Source organism: Homalodisca vitripennis, chromosome 3 (genome assembly GCF_021130785.1).
Source record: "Homalodisca vitripennis isolate AUS2020 chromosome 3, UT_GWSS_2.1, whole genome shotgun sequence".
Classification (NCBI taxonomy): domain Eukaryota; kingdom Metazoa; phylum Arthropoda; class Insecta; order Hemiptera; family Cicadellidae; genus Homalodisca; species Homalodisca vitripennis.
The window spans coordinates 202,059,045-202,077,525 of record NC_060209.1 but is presented as its reverse complement, the minus strand read 5'-3'; the positions used below and the strand labels follow the sequence as shown (position 1 = coordinate 202,077,525).

Sequence of the window (18,481 nt, the reverse complement as noted above, 5' to 3'; positions counted from 1 at the left end):
GTTCAATAATTAAGTGAACAACGGTAAATTTATCCTTGGAAATAATATGAGGTCAAAGCAACTACCACAATAAGAATTAGTTGACTAGATATTCTCGTCTCCCCCGTAGTTTGCGAATAGCAATTGAAATTTGTATAGGGTGGGTTATTACAACGTTAATAACAGTCTAAAACAAATCCTGCCGATTGCTTCACGATTCTTAAGAGTCCTAGCGTAACTCCGTCTACTTGTCCTTGAGTGTTTAAAATTATAATAGAGTCCACAAACAATTGTGACAGCCACAACTTACTCTAGACCTGGAAAAGAGAAACTAATTATACTTTTAAGCGTAAATTGAAATATACTGAACTTATAATTTAACTTGGTTGTACATCATTTCAAGAGGTAGTCAAGCCAAACATTTATTAGTTTTATAGATGATGTTTTTGTACATACTGCACAAATTTTACCACTTTTTGGCAAGACCATATTGAGGATAGGGTAATTATTTCATTACTTGGATCTACCTCTCTAGTAATTCAGAAAGGTCTGAGCTGAAAGGTCGTATGACTAATTAAATAACACACACTTGTATGATCTGCATTATTCTGCAGTTCAAGACTTAAAACGTACAGTAATATTACATAAGTCGAGATGAGGTCATTTATATTCTTCCCCGACCCGAATATGGAATCGTCAGATTCGGAAAAACCATATTGCTGTCTCCGACCCCAGTGGTTCTTCTTATCTCCTGATGTGCAGGTATTATCTCCTGTGAAAAGAATTCTGAACTCCCAATCAACTGTTACGAGTTATTTTGTTGTTTTTACTACACGTTTCGTGAAATATAGTTTGTATCATCTTGATACAGAAACACAGTAAATCTTGTCATTTTACAGGAACAAATATTTTTTCATCGTGTTGTGCGCAAACTTTTGCATTTTGACCCTTTCATCCTCCGTACCTGAAACATGTTCATGAAATATTATTCACCAATTTTGACACTTAAAATTAAAAGAATCCATCGTGCATAGTGAGTGGCAAACCAAAAAACCTAGATCACATTGTGAAGCAATAACTTTTCTTTATTGGTACTAATAAAGAAATTCATTTGTGGAACGAAATTATGTTGTAAAACATCTATTCATAAACATAATCACTTTGTTTTTATATATATTTTTGAAGCAGTGTGCGTCAAATAGGAATAAATGCGTTTTTTCCAAAAGAGGAAATATTTTATTGTAGTTGACGAGATTCCTTAGCAGATAAAAATTCAATATAATTTTGCCTGACCAATTTGATTCAAATGTTCAACTCGTTCACCCAAATTGTCACTCACATTGTCAAATATCAATTACATCCAACATTTATAACATTGGTAAAGCTATTTACTGTACATTTGTCTACGATGAAATCACGAATTATCTCTGTTATATCATTGCAGCACGGGTATTTAAAGTTATCTTTTATAGAGAATATGATGAAATCTTATTTTTCAAAAATTATTATAATAACTGCGATTTTGCGTTTGTACATTACATACATGTTTTGAGAAAGCTTTTCTTATAATCCTTCAACTATTATTTTCAAAAGTTAGCTTATGATCGATGACTATAATTGAAAATAATTCGAACCTTCTGTTTGATATATTCAAGAAAATAAAGTGGTCATGAAATGAAATGTTTGATCACCAAGATGTATATAAGACATCATACACAATGTTCAAGATCACAGTCTGCACGATTCTATATCTTCCAAATCGAACAAACCAACACGACATAACCCTCGAATCATTTTTTAATATCCTAAACAAGTATTGAACCTAATTCTAAAGAAAGTTTTGTTGACAGGCGAAGCAAGTGGAGTTTTAAAGATTATGTTAGCTAAGCTATAATCTTTGCTAGGGACATGTTTCCCTTTAAGGAACAATACTTTTTAATGTTACTAGGGATGTTCAACAGTTGTCTCAGTGAAGGGAATTATGTTGAAGAACTGGCAATTCGACGTGAGCACATTCTTCATAGAAGAACTTAGAGCTGCCCTAAACCTCAGGCAAAGAGAAGGATAGGCTCCTCATCGGGACTAGAGCGATATCTATCAATTGTTAAATCCATCATCATCCATTTCCAAACAAAAGAGCTGATAGCAGAGATTATTTTACGATACGATACACAGTCTAGGCTTGTAAAGCTGCAGAGTTGTCATGAAATTGGGAGGAAGCACACTTGATTGAGATGCAGAGTTTGCAGTTCCCAAATAAGAACTTAGAGCTGTCCTAAACCTCAGGCAAAGAGAATGTTAGGCCTATCATCGGGACTAGAGCGATAGCTATTCATTGTTAAATCCATCATTATCCATTTCCAAACAAAAGAGCTGATAGCAGAGATTATTTTACGATACGATACACACACACAGTCTAGGCTTGTAAAGCTGCAGAGTTGTCATGAAATTGGGAGGAAGCACACTTGATTGAGATGCAGAGTTTGCAGTTCCCAAATAAGAACTTAGAGCTGTCCTAAACCTCAGGCAAAGAGAATGTTAGGCCTATCATCGGGACTAGAGCGATAGCTATTCATTGTTAAATCCATCATTATCCATTTCCAAACAAAAGAGCTGATAGCAGAGATTATTTTACGATACGATACACACACACAGTCTAGGCTTGTAAAGCTGCAGAGTTGTCATGAAATTGGGAGGAAGCACACTTGATTGAGATGCAGAGTTTGCAGTTCCCAAATAAGAACTTAGAGCTGTCCTAAACCTCAGGCAAAGAGAATGTTAGGCCTATCATCGGGACTAGAGCGATAGCTATTCATTGTTAAATCCATCATTATCCATTTCCAAACAAAAGAGCTGATAGCAGAGATTATTTTACGATACGATACACACACAGTCTAGGCTTGTAAAGCTGCAGAGTTGTCATGAAATTGGGAGGAAGCACACTTGATTAAGATGCAGAGTTTGCAGTTCCCAAATAAGAACTTAGAGCTGTCCTAAACCTCAGGCAAAGAGAATGTTAGGCCTATCATCGGGACTAGAGCGATAGCTATTCATTGTTAAATCCATCATTATCCATTTCCAAACAAAAGAGCTGATAGCAGAGATTATTTTACGATACGATACACACACAGTCTAGGCTTGTAAAGCTGCAGAGTTGTCATGAAATTGGGAGGAAGCACACTTGATTGAGATGCAGAGTTTGCAGTTCCCAAATAAGAACTTAGAGCTGTCCTAAACCTCAGGCAAAGAGAATGTTAGGCCTATCATCGGGACTAGAGCGATAGCTATTCATTGTTAAATCCATCATTATCCATTTCCAAACAAAAGAGCTGATAGCAGAGATTATTTTACGATACGATACACACACACAGTCTAGGCTTGTAAAGCTGCAGAGTTGTCATGAAATTGGGAGGAAGCACACTTGATTAAGATGCAGAGTTTGCAGTTCCCAAATAAGAACTTAGAGCTGTCCTAAACCTCAGGCAAAGAGAATGTTAGGCCTATCATCGGGACTAGAGCGATAGCTATTCATTGTTAAATCCATCATTATCCATTTCCAAACAAAAGAGCTGATAGCAGAGATTATTTTACGATACGATACACACACAGTCTAGGCTTGTAAAGCTGCAGAGTTGTCATGAAATTGGGAGGAAGCACACTTGATTGAGATGCAGAGTTTACGGTTCCCACATCAGCTGAAAAATATCATAAAGTTAACATATCTCACAGGAGACAACACTGATATTGTAAAAGAAAGATTCTACAATGTACTCTACTACGACTTCTTAAATTAAAAGTACTTAAAGTAGAGTAAACTTATATTTAGTAACCCTCTTAATCTAAATTGCTATCCGGAATCAAACTGAATCTGTCCACCATTTCTTATTTCAATGCATAATGGAACAAAACAGTGACGTAATTAACACCACTAATCGCGATTACTGCCACTGCCTGATGGGGTAGATCATCATACATTATAAATCACAGTAACAAATATCTATTTGTAGTCAACCTGACTGTTAAGTATACATCCGGTCCGAAGGACCAAAGATGTATATTGAACCGCTGGCTGTTTTACGAGTATATTATTATTTTAATGTATATTAAAATTGTTCATACTAAATACTAACGCAAACTACCTCTTGCGCTGTATATGTAATGATATTTACTTGCAGTGCACAAAAAGAGGTACTGAGTGCGGTGCGTTTTAATCCCAAAATATCAAGCGGAAGGATGTGATTACCATAAAATCTTTCGCGTTAACCCAAATTATGAACATTATCTAACATTTTACTATTAAACTGCACAGGACATTACCCTCAAATTTCTCTTTTTCAAATTACACATTGGGAGACTGAGTTACCCGCATTTCTGATATAAAGCAACAATCGTCTTCTATATTTCCTAACCCAGCTCCTGGTCATATATTTACACATATAAATACCGAGTTTAATAGAAATCTGATTAGTGTATAAATACTATAAATATATGCTTAAAAATTAAAGGTATCATTATCGATGTACATATACAGTACTTACAATTGACTTTCTATTCAGGTTTCTCTGTATATTTTGCAAAAGCTATTGAAACAATGATAACATTACTTGAGTTATTTTAGGATTGTGTCAAATATCTCTCTTGACCATCTTGTAGTTTACATACCAGACAGTACGTAACCATAGACTCAATTTCTTTTCAGGTATAGAGCCACACGAAGAGGATGAGGAGCAAAAACAACCGAAGTCTCTTTTTTACAAGATTTATCATTTCCTCAGATACAATGCCGTAGTGTTCTTGTACATGTACGCTGCTTTGGTCTTTGTCCTAGTTACAAAGGACATGAGGAAGGGTAGTCTGCCTACTACTTACAAAAGAGACCCCTTTTAAAACGAAACTGGTAAAGAAACGTGTACAATTCATGTTTAATAAAGTTGCTGCTAGACTTTATAACTGTCTTTTTGATTAGACATTACCTTCGAATATGATTTAGAAATTTCACTCAAGTAATATTTGGTAGTTCTGGTTTATCAACACTTCATTATCTCCTAAATTATAATTCTTTAAATTTACTTATTTGGGGCATTCTGATTTCATAGGGTAAAATACAGTTTGGTAGTTATCACCTTGTGGCGAACATATTTAAATTATCTTCTGTGTTATTGAATGGAAGTTCATTCCATTAACGTAAAAAGTTGTTAGATTCATTTTCTTATTTCCAGTGATAGAGCTGTCTCATGAATAAATTACAAAGAGTTGTAACATTACATTTTCTCATTTTCGCCGAGGCTCATAAACTCTTCACTTAGTTATTTTCTGGGCAGACTGATGTACTTAATAAATCCATATTCTGCTGAAAACGGCCATCAACTCGAAATTGAAGCTGTCAACCATAATCCTTTAAAAAATTGTCATAACATTGGAACATATTTAATGTTGGTCAGGAATTAATAGTGTTACTCTTCGGTAATAGACCCAGAATCAAACCTTTTATAATGCTATTTAGTAAAGGTTCTATAAAAAAATTATTAACGTAGTGAAATAACTAGATCTAGTTGATTTTGAATAAATATTTAATTATTTCAGTACCTGATTATGTTATAAAATAATGAATTTTAGTACCATATATAAAATTACATCTTACGGATTAGTTTCCACAATGTAGAGGAATCCCAATCTATGAAAGGGGACATTCTGAGGTGCTGACTGACATAAAGGTACTTTTGCAGCATTGTAAGCTGGAACAACTGAATTAATATTATTATTTGATACCCATTACCAATCATTGCGGGATTGCCTTAAAGGGATTATTACTCATAGTAAGAAGCATTTCCAGCTGTACAGCAATATTAGTATGTTTAGTTTATGGGACTTGCTGTTCCTGCTGGTCGAGATCTATGTGTTTATTGAAGAACCCATTACACTTTGTAAGCACTAACTGGGGTGTTATTATTTGAAGTTAATGAATGCTAGTCAAGAATACATGCAATTCAAGAAATTATTTAATTTACACATTATCGCCTTATTCATCAAACAGCTTAATAAGATAAAAATAGGAAACGTAATTTCTAACAAAAATAAAAATATTAGATACTAAAAGGATGAATATTTTCCAGTTGGTCCAAATGAGTTGTTCGGGTAAAATCCAAATAATGTGCATTACACCAATACAAAAACATGTATATTCAAATAATATCAAAACAAATAATTGAAATGAAAAACTTTGACGAAGGAAATAAATACGATATCTAATCATATCGTAGATTATCACACACATCCATATTCACCGTAGTGCAGCGGCTGTCTCTAACCGAGAGGCCACTGGTTCGATTCCCGGAGAAGAAAATAACTATTTTTTTTAATAATAATAATATTCTTTATTGCGTGAAACCATTACAATATTGCATGGCATGTGTCAACATAACCATAAAAAGTACATCAGATAAATGATGTTGGTCAAGGTAAATACATACAACGCAATATGTAAGTGCGTTTGGAGAGTTTCCCTTAAACACGTTTAGTGTCCTCAATTTTAATGCCATTGACAAAGACATTACCTCCTTAAAAATTAAAAAATCGGTGGATAGTTCAGTTACAGTATACGGTCTCAAGCATGGGAAAGGACTTGCTCAAATTATCGGCTTTTGAAAGAAAAGGAAGGACTGGTATCATAATCTCGAACAATACAAACTCTACAAACGATGTTTTAAACCTCTTCATATTCTTCTAGCGATAATCACCGGCACAAATAAATAAATTTGTATATGCACCTAAGAACATGTATACCGAAGTACATGTGGGTATAGAACAGTAAATATATCTTAGCCTTCACAGCTGACGATAAGCGTTTATTATACCCTTCTGATGTTAAGTACTGACACGTTCCTGGGACAAATATCGCTGACTTAACACTTAAACTTAACTTTAAACTAACCTTTCAACACCACAGTCCTGATCAAATCTTTATAAAATCGTAAAATACTCCCAAATAATTATCCAAATAAAAATACTTCCCTATAACTTGAAGACCACATACCTTGGTTCTACAAATATTGGATGATTACCGTGAGATATTGACAACCACGAAATTTTGTTGCCACGAAATCCTTAATCACGAAACCACCTGAAACAACTCAAAACTAATTAGCTTTCAGCCGAAATATGAACTAATAAAAAAATTGCTTCACCGGAAGTGTTAGGCACGTTTAGGCACGTGCAAAAACCATGCTGGCTTGAATGATAAAAACAATAAGGTAAGAACTCAATTACTTTTATTATTTATTATATTATACATTAAGTTAATATTTGCACGATGTTCTGGGCTTAGTAACTATTACTATACGCAAAATTAATACTTACAGACACAGCTCACGTGAATTTGGCTTTGTGCCTTTAAACATTCCGATCTATTTAACGGAAATCACCACACTTATACCAAAGTGGTTGTTCAGCGTGGTGATAGTTTTACCGTCCTATAATCGGTATACAATTTATGTAATTTTGGAAAAAGAATTACCTTGTTTCTTGTTTAAAGAAATCAGTTTCACACTTCAGATCTCGTCTATATGAAAAATCCAGATCAAGGTACAGTAGTGATAAAGTTTCTTCATTGACACTAGTAGAGAATTTTATTTGTAGAAAGAAATGAAAATAAAATAACAAATTGCATTTTTTTAATACATTTGTACAATTTCCCACACATATACAAAATTGTGTTATACATATTTATTTAGTTAATCGATCCGCTCAGCATAATTGCCCATAATTACACTACTGCTTTGAATTCTTGATAACTCTTTTTACTCTCCTAGTAAACTGTAAACTCTGCAACTCAATCAAGTATCCCACCTCGTAACTAGCTTAGCCTGATCCTCTAAGAGCACAAGAACTTTACTTGATACTAAAGAAAATCACCTGCTATCACCTTCATACATTGCTAAAAATGAACAATAAGGTTGTTAAAAATAGAATGCTATCTGGGACAATGTTCATGCTAAAGACCCTCATATCAATCAAAGACATGATACACGTATAGTAAACGTCAGTATTAAAAGTTCAGAGCTAAACTTTTTCGCATTCTCCCCACATCAGGATCACATTCAAACATACAATTCAACAAAATTCATGCAAATTTACATCCCCTGCCAATTATCCACCTACAGCGCGAAGTCATTTTCCCGATTGGGCGATCTCACAGCCAAATGTCAAGAACTCGGTTACATTATAAAAACTTCTGACGCTAAAAAATGTTTGAAACAGGTTTTTTGCTCTTTGGGTGTTGCGGCATTCTTTATCCAATTGGGCAGCTCGTTGCTGACGTGAACACCTGCCTGTGAAGGCATATGTTCGTAAACCACCGTTCTATGCCTACCAGTTCGGTAGTTTCCCCTGCCTCTGATCTCAAACGAATGAATATCTTGGCCATTTGTCATGGTAAATTTAGACATACAGAACAAAGTTGTTTTTAAAATGTAGACACATGGTAGAGTCAACAGCTGCAACTTTTAGAAGGTCTCTCTGCAATACTCTTTGTAAATATCACTCTTTGCTTACTGATAAAAAAACATGATATAGTTACCACAGTTTAGTGACTTTACATTTGTTTCAGATCCAGCACGTAGTATTGTCTGTCTGGATACTATCCAGTTCATACCTATCCATTAACAATCTGTTTTCAGGCGAAGAACCATCCACTGAGCGCAGTGAAGACTTAGAGGACACAAAACAACCGTCTCTTATCTACAGATTCCTCTGTTTCTGCCATCGCCATTACCCACTTTTCGCGGCCATATACGCGTACTACGCCTTGTTCAGGGCTGCAACTGGGTTATGATGAAGAACCATTGATTTATTACACCAAACATTTTTCAAACTCAACTTGTATAAAATGTATGAATTTGTGATTAATAAAGTTGCCTCTAGGATTTACAATATTTTATTGATTGGTTATAGTGTTCAGATATGATTTATAAAACATCCTTGGGCAATTTTGGTTGATTAACACTTCTTATCACCTAGTTTATCTTTCCTCTAATTTATTTCCTAGAATATTCTAGTTTTCTCGCAGGTAATAACCATTTGTTCGGTTTTAACTCATGATATCGTGATTTAATGGTTTATAAAAAAAACCGGTGTTGAAGTAATTTAATAAGTATTTTAGAGTATTAAAGATTTAATGATTGTACGGTACTTAATAGTTTTATACAATATTCAACCTAAAAAACAAACCGTTTGTAATGCTCCTTAATACGTTTTCAGTAACAATATTCATTTACAAGTTCGCATAATTAGGTACCACTTACCTTTTATAAAATTTATTTTCGATTTGAGTCTATCTTGTTTTGATAAATAATAATTTATTATAGTGGTATGTACAATAAACAACTATTTTAAGAAATAGTACTTGTAAATATACATAGGCAAATCGGGGCAATCATAAATTAATATTTAATGCACGTTCCCAACTATAAAAGGTGTACCTAACTGAGTAGTCTTATAATAAATATTTACCTTACCTGCTCGTCCCTTACTAATATTATTCGGAATTAAACTCTCCAGGGCGTCAAGATATCAGAAACAGATATAATCTAAAGTTCAGGACATTGTCAAGCTGTCATATCACTAAGTTAGTCTAGTCACTTGATGTTTGCTACAGATCCACCACTAGGATAGTCTGGATATCAGCAAGTTCAGGATATCTTCGTGCTGTCATTGTCATTAAGTTAGTCTAGTCACTTGATGTTTGCTACAGATCCACCACTAGGATTGTCTGGATATCAGCAAGTTCAGGACATCTTCCTGCTGTCATTGTCATTAAGTTAGTCTAGTCACTTGATGTTTGCTACAGATCCACCACTAGGATTGTCTGGATATCAGCAAGTTCAGGACATCTTCCTGCTGTCATTGTCATTAAGTTAGTCTAGTCACTTGATGTTTGCTACAGATCCACCACTAGGATTGTCTGGATATCAGCAAGTTCAGGACATCTTCCTGCTGTCATTGTCATTAAGTTAGTCTAGTCACTTGATGTTTGCTACAGATCCACCACTAGGATTGTCTGGATATCAGCAAGTTCAGGACATCTTCCTGCTGTCATTGTCATTAAGTTAGTCTAGTCACTTGATGTTTGCTACAGATCCACCACTAGGATTGTCTGGATATCAGCAAGTTCAGGACATCTTCCTGCTGTCATTGTCATTAAGTTAGTCTAGTCACTTGATGTTTGCTACAGATCCACCACTAGGATTGTCTGGATATCAGCAAGTTCAGGACATCTTCCTGCTGTCATTGTCATTAAGTTAGTCTAGTCACTTGATGTTTGCTACAGATCCACCACTAGGATTGTCTGGATATCAGCAAGTTCAGGACATCTTCCTGCTGTCATTGTCATTAAGTTAGTCTAGTCACTTGATGTTTGCTACAGATCCACCACTAGGATTTTCTGGATATCAGCATGTTCAGGACATTGTCAAGCTGTCATTGTTACCACCAGTTTAATGATTCTATATCGCCCTCTACAACAGCTCTAGGATTGTCTGGATATCAGTACGTTCAGAACATTTTCAATTTATCATTGTCATCTCGTCGGTTTAATGTTCTATATCACCCTCTAAAACAGCTCTAGGATTGTCTGGATATCAGTACGTTCAGAACATTTTCAATTTATCATTGTCATCTCGTCAGTTTAATGATTCTATATTACCCTCTAAAACAGCATTAGGATTTTCTGGATATCAGTACGTTCAGGACATTTTCAATTTATCATTGTCACCACGCCAGTTTAATGATTCTATATCGCCCTCTACAACAGCTCTAGGATTGTCTGGATATCAGTACGTTCAGAACATTTTCAATTTATCATTGTCATCTCGTCAGTTTAATGATTCTATATTACCCTCTAAAACAGCATTAGGATTTTCTGGATATCAGTACGTTCAGGACATCTTCAAGTTATCATTGTCACCACGCCAGTTTAATGATTCTATATCGCCCTCTACAACAGCTCTAGGATTGTCTGGATATCAGTACGTTCAGAACATTTTCAATTTATCATTGTCATCTCATCGGTTTAATGATTCTATATCGCCCTCTACAACAGCTCTAGGATTGTCTGGATAACAGTACGGTCAGAACATTTTCAATTTATCATTGTCATCTCGTCAGTTTAATGATTCTATATTACCCTCTAAAACAGCATTAGGATTTTCTGGATATCAGTACGTTCAGGACATCTTCAAGTTATCATTGTCATCTCGTCGGTTTAATGATTCTATATCGCCCTCTACAACAGCTCTAGGATTGTCTGGATATCAGTACGGTCAGAACATTTTCAATTTATCATTGTCATCTCGTCAGTTTAATGATTCTATATTACCCTCTAAAACAGCATTAGGATTTTCTGGATATCAGTACGTTCAGGACATCTTCAAGTTATCATTGTCACCACGCCAGTTTAATGATTCTATATCACCCTCTAAAACAGCATTAGGATTTTCTGGACGTTTTTGCTACCACGTCAGTTTAGTGATTCTATATCGCCCTCAATTAAAGCACTATGATTGTCTAGGTATAAGCACGTTCAAGAAATAATCACGTTATAATTTCCATCCCGTCAGTTTATTTATTTTTCACCTCCTTCAGCACCAGCACCTATATTATTCTCGATATCATCAAAACTTTCTGGACGAATTCTTTCTTTTAAATAATATCCTTTCCATAAATAGAGAGCTTCAATAACTCGAAATTGCTATAAGTAAGATTCGACGTCTTTTATACCATCTGATCCAGATTCATTGTTCCTGGACAAACAAAGTAACAATAACACAAAGTAATATATATATTCTTGTGAAATAGTGTAAATTTACATATTGATGAACAATATTTTGAGTTTTACTTAATACTAATAATTAAAAGTAAATGTACTAATAACTACGAAATTTTTCATATATAAGGATCAGTTACATGACATAATCTCTCCAACTTTCTTTAGTATAGTTAATTTCAGCCGGTACATAAATATTGACTTTATATTTTTCAGATGAAGATTCAGATGATGAATCGGACAGCGACTTGTTTGAAGAACCAAAGACTCTACGCTACAGGATTTACAAATTCATCAAACGCTATTACAGGGTCTTTATAACCTTATATGTTTTATACGGCGGCTTCCGCGCTATACAGGACTACAATCAACTTCGTAAACAGTTTGACATAAAAATCTATTTATAACATTAATAATATTTGTTTGTTATTATTTAGTTGGTTTTGAACTATTCAAATGTTTTGTGATTGAATATAATCCTCAAATATAGTTTTTAAATGCCCTAAGATTATATTTATTTTTCTTTTTTATATAAACACATGTTATATTATGGTTTTTATTAATCTTCGGTTTCATATATTGGAAGCATTACTTTTATGATAAAGACAAAATATCTTATTTTTGTCAATATCTCTTGCAACATATATTTTTATTTGTTATAAACATACACCTGCATTTAATACAATAATTCCATTGTCAAAATTAAATATTAATCTTCTCATTCCCAGTTATGAAATATGGTAGTCTCATAATCATTGACGAAATTTTGTTACATCTTCTAATCTCCTGATACACAATATGTCGATTCCATGTACAACTAGCCCTTCTCAACATGATTGCAGGTTAATTAGCTCTAAACTCTATATTGATAAAGTTACTTATTGTTACATTAACGCTTTCTAGTCTCCTGATACACAATATGTCGATTCCATGTACAACTAGCCCTTCTCAACATGATTGCAGGTTAATTAGCTCTAAACTCTATATTGATAAAGTTACTTATTGTTACATTAACGCTTTCTAATCTCCTGATACACAATATGTCGATTCCATGTACAACTAGCCCTTCTCAACATGATTGCAGGTTAATTAGCTCTAAACTCTATATTGATAAAGTTACTTATTGTTACATTAACGCTTTCTAGTCTCCTGATACACAATATGTCGATTCCATGTACAACTAGCCCTTGTCAACATGATTGCAGGTTAATTAGCTCTAAACTCTATATTGATAAAGTTACTTATTGTTACATTAACGCTTTCTAGTCTCCTGATACTCAACATATAGATCCCATGTACAACAAATAGTTGTCGTCATGATTGCTGATTCATGAACTCTAAACTTTATATTGCTACATTTACATATTGCTTCATTAACATCATCTAATATCTTGATACACAATATGTCATTTCAATGTATACTAGTAATTGGCATCATGATTGCATAATAATGAACTCTAAACTCTACATTGATGCAGTAACATATTGCTTCATTAACATCATTTAGTATCTTGATCTACAATATGTCATTACCATGTATACTAGTACTTTCCATCACGATTGCATATTAATGAACTCTAAACTCTATATTGCTACTTATAGGTACATATAAAGAACAATAAGCACTTAGGGAGGTATGACTCCCTACCTTGCGCGATCTTAACTTTATGCAATTTATATCTATAACTAATCAAGCCACGACTCTGATTTTATTCTGATCTTTAATTTATGTAAAAACACACACACACACACACACACACACACACACACACACACAAACAAGATATACAAAATTAAACCGAATTTTTTTACAAAAACACAAATTTGGATTATGTAGATAAACTCTCCAAAAGGTGTTTTTATATTTATTTTCCAACAGATTTCGTTTTTTAAACCCCTATGTCTGTTATTAGCTCATCAAAAAGTAGAATCAAAAAGTTTCGGAAATCGCAAAAAGAAACAAAAGTAAAGCTTCATAACTGTTTAACTGTTATTGTTCAGAACAGTATTTAGAGTTGTCTGAATCCTTATGTTCGTAAAATAGATCCTCAAGCTTCCTTTTTTTAAGAGCCCTAGCCTGTCTGATTTTCTTTTCGAACTTTTTCAACTTTTTGCAGTTTAATTTTTGATCGAATCATCAAATGTTTTCCTAGACCCAAACCTAAATGTTCCATACTTTTTGCTCTACTTATGTAACCATCATTAAATGCACAAATTACAGTAAAAACACCATAGTTAGGTGTAGGCAATGTTACAAATGTCATTTTCCGTACAACATGATCACAGGCCGTACAACATTATTCATCAACTTATTCGGATTCTGTGTTTTCCCCTTTAGATACTTTTCCAAAAGCTGTTAGCAAAGATAAAGAATGGTTACATTTGCACCAGGTGCCATTATCCCAAAACAAACAAAAAATACTATGACATATTTTATATAAACGAAATATGTTTATAAGTTTTAATTGAGATAAAACAAACAATTATATATAATTTAAGGGTGGAGATTTAAATGCATAATAAACAACAAAAATTAAAAATTATATTTTTGGAAATGATATCGAGTTATAATCCCATTTGAATAAAATATTTTAACGCTAAACCTAGGCTAAAACTGATTAAACATAAGAAGATTTTAACAGCTCATTGATGAACTACACTGCAAAATTAACAACGTAGCTAATGGAAAGTCACCTGTTTTCACCTAAGCAACTACGACTTAAACAGCAACGTAGTGTAGTCTTCCAACAGCACACCTCCAGCACAGCAGCGCCGTGGGAAACCAGGACTGTAGTGCACAGTCATGTCATCAGTGTCACCTAATGACAGTCATATGCTACAACCCACAATGAAATATGTTACGAAGAAAAACAAAAATTTAAGTACAAAAAAACAAACATAACAATCCAGCGACCGAGAAAAACTTTAATTTTAAAACATTTTCTTAAAATCTACATTTCTAAAAGAACTCCTGTAAAATTTAATTATCACGCGTGCTAGTTTTGGTAGGGGCCAAAATTGAAAAGTATCATAAGGGTTAAACATGTGAAATAGTAATCATATATTTATTAGCTTGACATAATATGTCATATTATGTAAAACCAATTGACAGACACGTAAATAATTAACCCATGTCAGCTAATCATGTAGAGAACCTTAATCTCCGTACCTAGTTCTGGCGGTGAAATAAGTTTTATTTGTGTATCTGACGATAAGTTTTAAGTATAATTAAGCTAGAGTTTTTAATATAATATCAGAATAAACTTTATTGTTTATACCCATTTGGTACCTTTACATTTCAACCTCTATCGAAACTACCTTGGCTGAATATTAATGACTTTCTTAGGAAAAGTTCCTTTATCTATTTAGAGAAAAAGCAGGTTGCGTTCTTTTACAGTGTTAAATGGTTCTCGGATCCGACAATACAATGTTTAATTTTTCTGTAAACTTGTAATAAATTAGAATATTAGACTTTTGTAACTCGATATGTTCTCCGTATATGACAATTCATGACATGACACGTTAATCAATGCCTAGTTTGAACGTCCAGTTTATGTATATCAGCTTACCCTCATTAGACGCTATATTTTAAAACTATATAATAATATTAAAACTGCATTATTTACGCTGTTCAGAATAATATCAGAGCGCCATGTAGGCTACTTGCCTGAGAGTTAGTGAAATCTATACCTCGAGGGGCAGGAAAATAACATTAATGTATGTATGTCTGCACGACATCCCGAGAACGAACTGACATACATTGAAATTTTGTAAAGCTTCACTTCTATATGGGCAAAATCGACTTCGATCACATGAAACTCCAAAGGTTTTGACTGAGTGTTGGCAAACAGTTTTACATTGGTGTTATGGATAACCATGATTGCAATGAGACAATATTTGAATGAAAAAAATTAATAAACAAATATATGTCATTATAACATGCCGTAGTAACACGAGGGTATCGCTAGTAACCATTGTGTCGACGAGGGTTCAGAATAGTTCAAGGGCCAGAGTCCTTCGTCAAAGTCAGGAACAGTGGAACTGGAGGGGGGTCAGCAGACCCCCTTTTTTAGGAAGGGACAGGAGGGAAAAGTATTTAGCTTAAACACGAAATAAAATTACTTGATTTTCACAGCCAAAGGATTACAAATAAAAATTAAATTGGAGGTCAAGAAAACAAAATATAATTTTCCTACATTGTGGTATATTGTATTGCATGAAATTTCCAATCAAACCGTTAGAAACTGTCGTTATGGCCTATTTCTCATCAAGTCTATTCTTTGACTTGGTTTGTTTACCTGATCCATTACTCTATAGCTAACGACAGTAGCATGCGTAGCGTCTAACCTACGTTGTTATTCTATTAGCTACTCGCTATCGTGAGTTAATTCTTTTGTACAGTTCGATAATAAGTGGTAAGTGTTACACTTTATTACAAATTGCAAAGAAGCAAAGTGTTACAGATTATTATAGTGAGGGCACTAAACGTGACACGTCTACGGATGAAGATGGTTGTGCTGAGAAAGTTCTCATGATATTGTGTGATGACTTCAGCCCCGTTCCAGCTCAGACATGAGTGCAAGGCAACTCAGTGAGCTGATCCGACTCACATAATCTACCAAAAAGAGCCGATCATTTGGTGAGCAGTTCTGAGATTGGCCTCGACCTTCCAGATCGTATGACTCTAGTGATCTTCAAAATATATAAAAGCTGTTTAGATAATTCAATATGTTAGATCTGAATGAACTGATTTATTTATATTTACGGAAAAACAAACTCAGAAAACCCTTAGTAACAATTGCAGAAGTATATTGCTATTATAATAGTTATACTGAATTGACAGATCTAGTTATTGTTTACAATGGACTAAAGCAATTAAAACTGAATGAACAATAACTCGTTAATGGTTTTGAATGTGTATTTTAAAGGTCAAAGCTGTGTCATAGGGGCCGTTCAAGTATTACGTAAGCACTATGGGGGGGGCGGGGGGTCTTTGCTTTGCTTATTTTGGATGACATGGGGGGTAGGGGAGTCTAGATGATGATTACGTCATCGGTAGTTATTTTCTTTTTTACACGAACGGCAACCCACACATTGTCTTTGCTTGAAAACGAAACGCATTTTCGGGGATTCCCGCAAGTAATACATACGTTTATTGAACAGTGCGCGGTAATTCCCCTACTCGCGTTAGAACCGAGTAAGGGAATTACCGCGCGCTGTTCACTTGTCTAAATTTCCTCTATCAGTGTATTGTTTCGTTTGGATGCTATAGCGAGTAGACGTATTGTAAGCATACTAAAGCAAGTTAACATTTCGTGGGTTTAGAATAAAAGGGTTCTAACTGACATTTTTTTCATAAAATGAGGTTTTGGTGTAATAAGGTTCTAACTGACAAACTGAATGTATTCTAAACATCTGTTTTTGGTTTATGTCAGCTGATAATTTAATAATAAGCAAAATAAGATAGTTCTATCTGCTAAAGTCACTCTTTTACAATTGAAGAAGGTTCTAACTGCAACTTACAACCATATTGGTCCCAAAAACAAATAGTTTTAGTTCAATAAGGTTCCATTTTTGCAGATGGAACCATGTTATTTAAATGAATTATCTTTTTCAATGCAGTAAGGTTCTATCAGCTGATGTAAAAGCCTGATTCAATGTATTAAGGTTATTTTGCTTGCGGTTTTCCTAGAAACTGTAATATTATTTATTGGATGTTTTTATAACTAATATGAGTTTCCATAAACGATAGTGAAATATTAGAGGCACTAGATGATAGTGAAGATCAGTGTGCTCCAAGAAATCAGAGTTTTCACTTCTGATAGGTAAGAAATCTAACCTAAAATAACCCATACTGATGTTTTGCTCTAAACCATTAACATAGATAAAAACAACATTAAAACTGGGTAAATGGCTATATACCAGAATCCAAATTGAATGCTAAATTTGTGTATTTTATTCAAATAGCTATGATTTTATCAATCAAAATTTCTATTAAAGTCTATAGTGTTTTCATTTGGTTATAATTCCATTAGTTTTATTCATGTATGTTCTGAATTTTTTCTTTGATTTTAGCAATGCTGGTTCAGAGAGCAATCTTGATCAATGTGTAAACAACAACTATGTTCCTACAAAGGGTGATCCCAATGAACAAGGAGATGACATCCAAGATGAACAAGTTAGAAGAATATCCCACTGAATGTGTAAACATACTAGATCCAAGTAACTCAGAAATGTAAGTCGTGTTAATATAGGATTTCAATAATTTTCCATGAAATTACACAAACAGTCCAAATTCAGTACAAATTAATTATTAACTCCTATTGAGATAACCAATAACTACCTAAATATAGATAGGCTATTTGTAAAGAATAAGTACGTATTTGCATTTTCATGTTCTACGCAATAACCTACCTACCTAGGTTGTATTTATAATCTACCTAATCTAATCTGTGTTCTTTATTCCAGTAATTATGGTGCACACAATAACCTTGAGCAATATATGGAGGACATCCATGAAGAAACCGCAGAGGATAACCATGACATCATAGAGGACAATCATGATGAAATCACAGACAACAACCATGATGAAACCACAAAGATAGATAACCCTATGACCAACTGGCTGAGGACAACCATGATCAACTCGCTGAGGACAGTCATGACCAACTCGCTGTGACACAA

The 18,481-nt window shown here is 34.0% G+C and overlaps 1 protein-coding gene and 1 long non-coding RNA gene across 6 annotated transcripts in view; one reads left to right on the top strand and one right to left on the bottom strand.

The window, feature by feature from the left end:
- LOC124358030 overlaps positions 1-12,305 on the top strand; it is a 93,538-nt gene extending 81,233 nt beyond the window's left edge. The window contains exons 3-4 of one of the 5 annotated variants that reach the window (XM_046810293.1): positions 4,679-4,876; positions 12,014-12,102. In XM_046810293.1, the coding sequence (XP_046666249.1) occupies positions 4,679-4,866 (188 nt within the window). In that variant the 3' untranslated portion in view covers positions 4,867-4,876; positions 12,014-12,102. Of the gene's footprint in view, positions 1-4,678; positions 4,927-8,654; positions 8,841-12,013 lie in introns of those variants that run through there. The other 4 variants (XM_046810290.1, XM_046810296.1, XM_046810292.1 and 1 more) reach the window with 4 other exon arrangements.
- On the bottom strand, positions 569-17,086 carry LOC124358033. Its single transcript, XR_006922031.1, has 2 exons — positions 14,492-17,086; positions 569-943 (listed from the first exon to the last, which is right to left on the bottom strand). It is a non-coding gene; the product is annotated as an uncharacterized LOC124358033 (long non-coding RNA).
- Between the last annotated feature and the right edge of the window lie 1,395 nt (positions 17,087-18,481).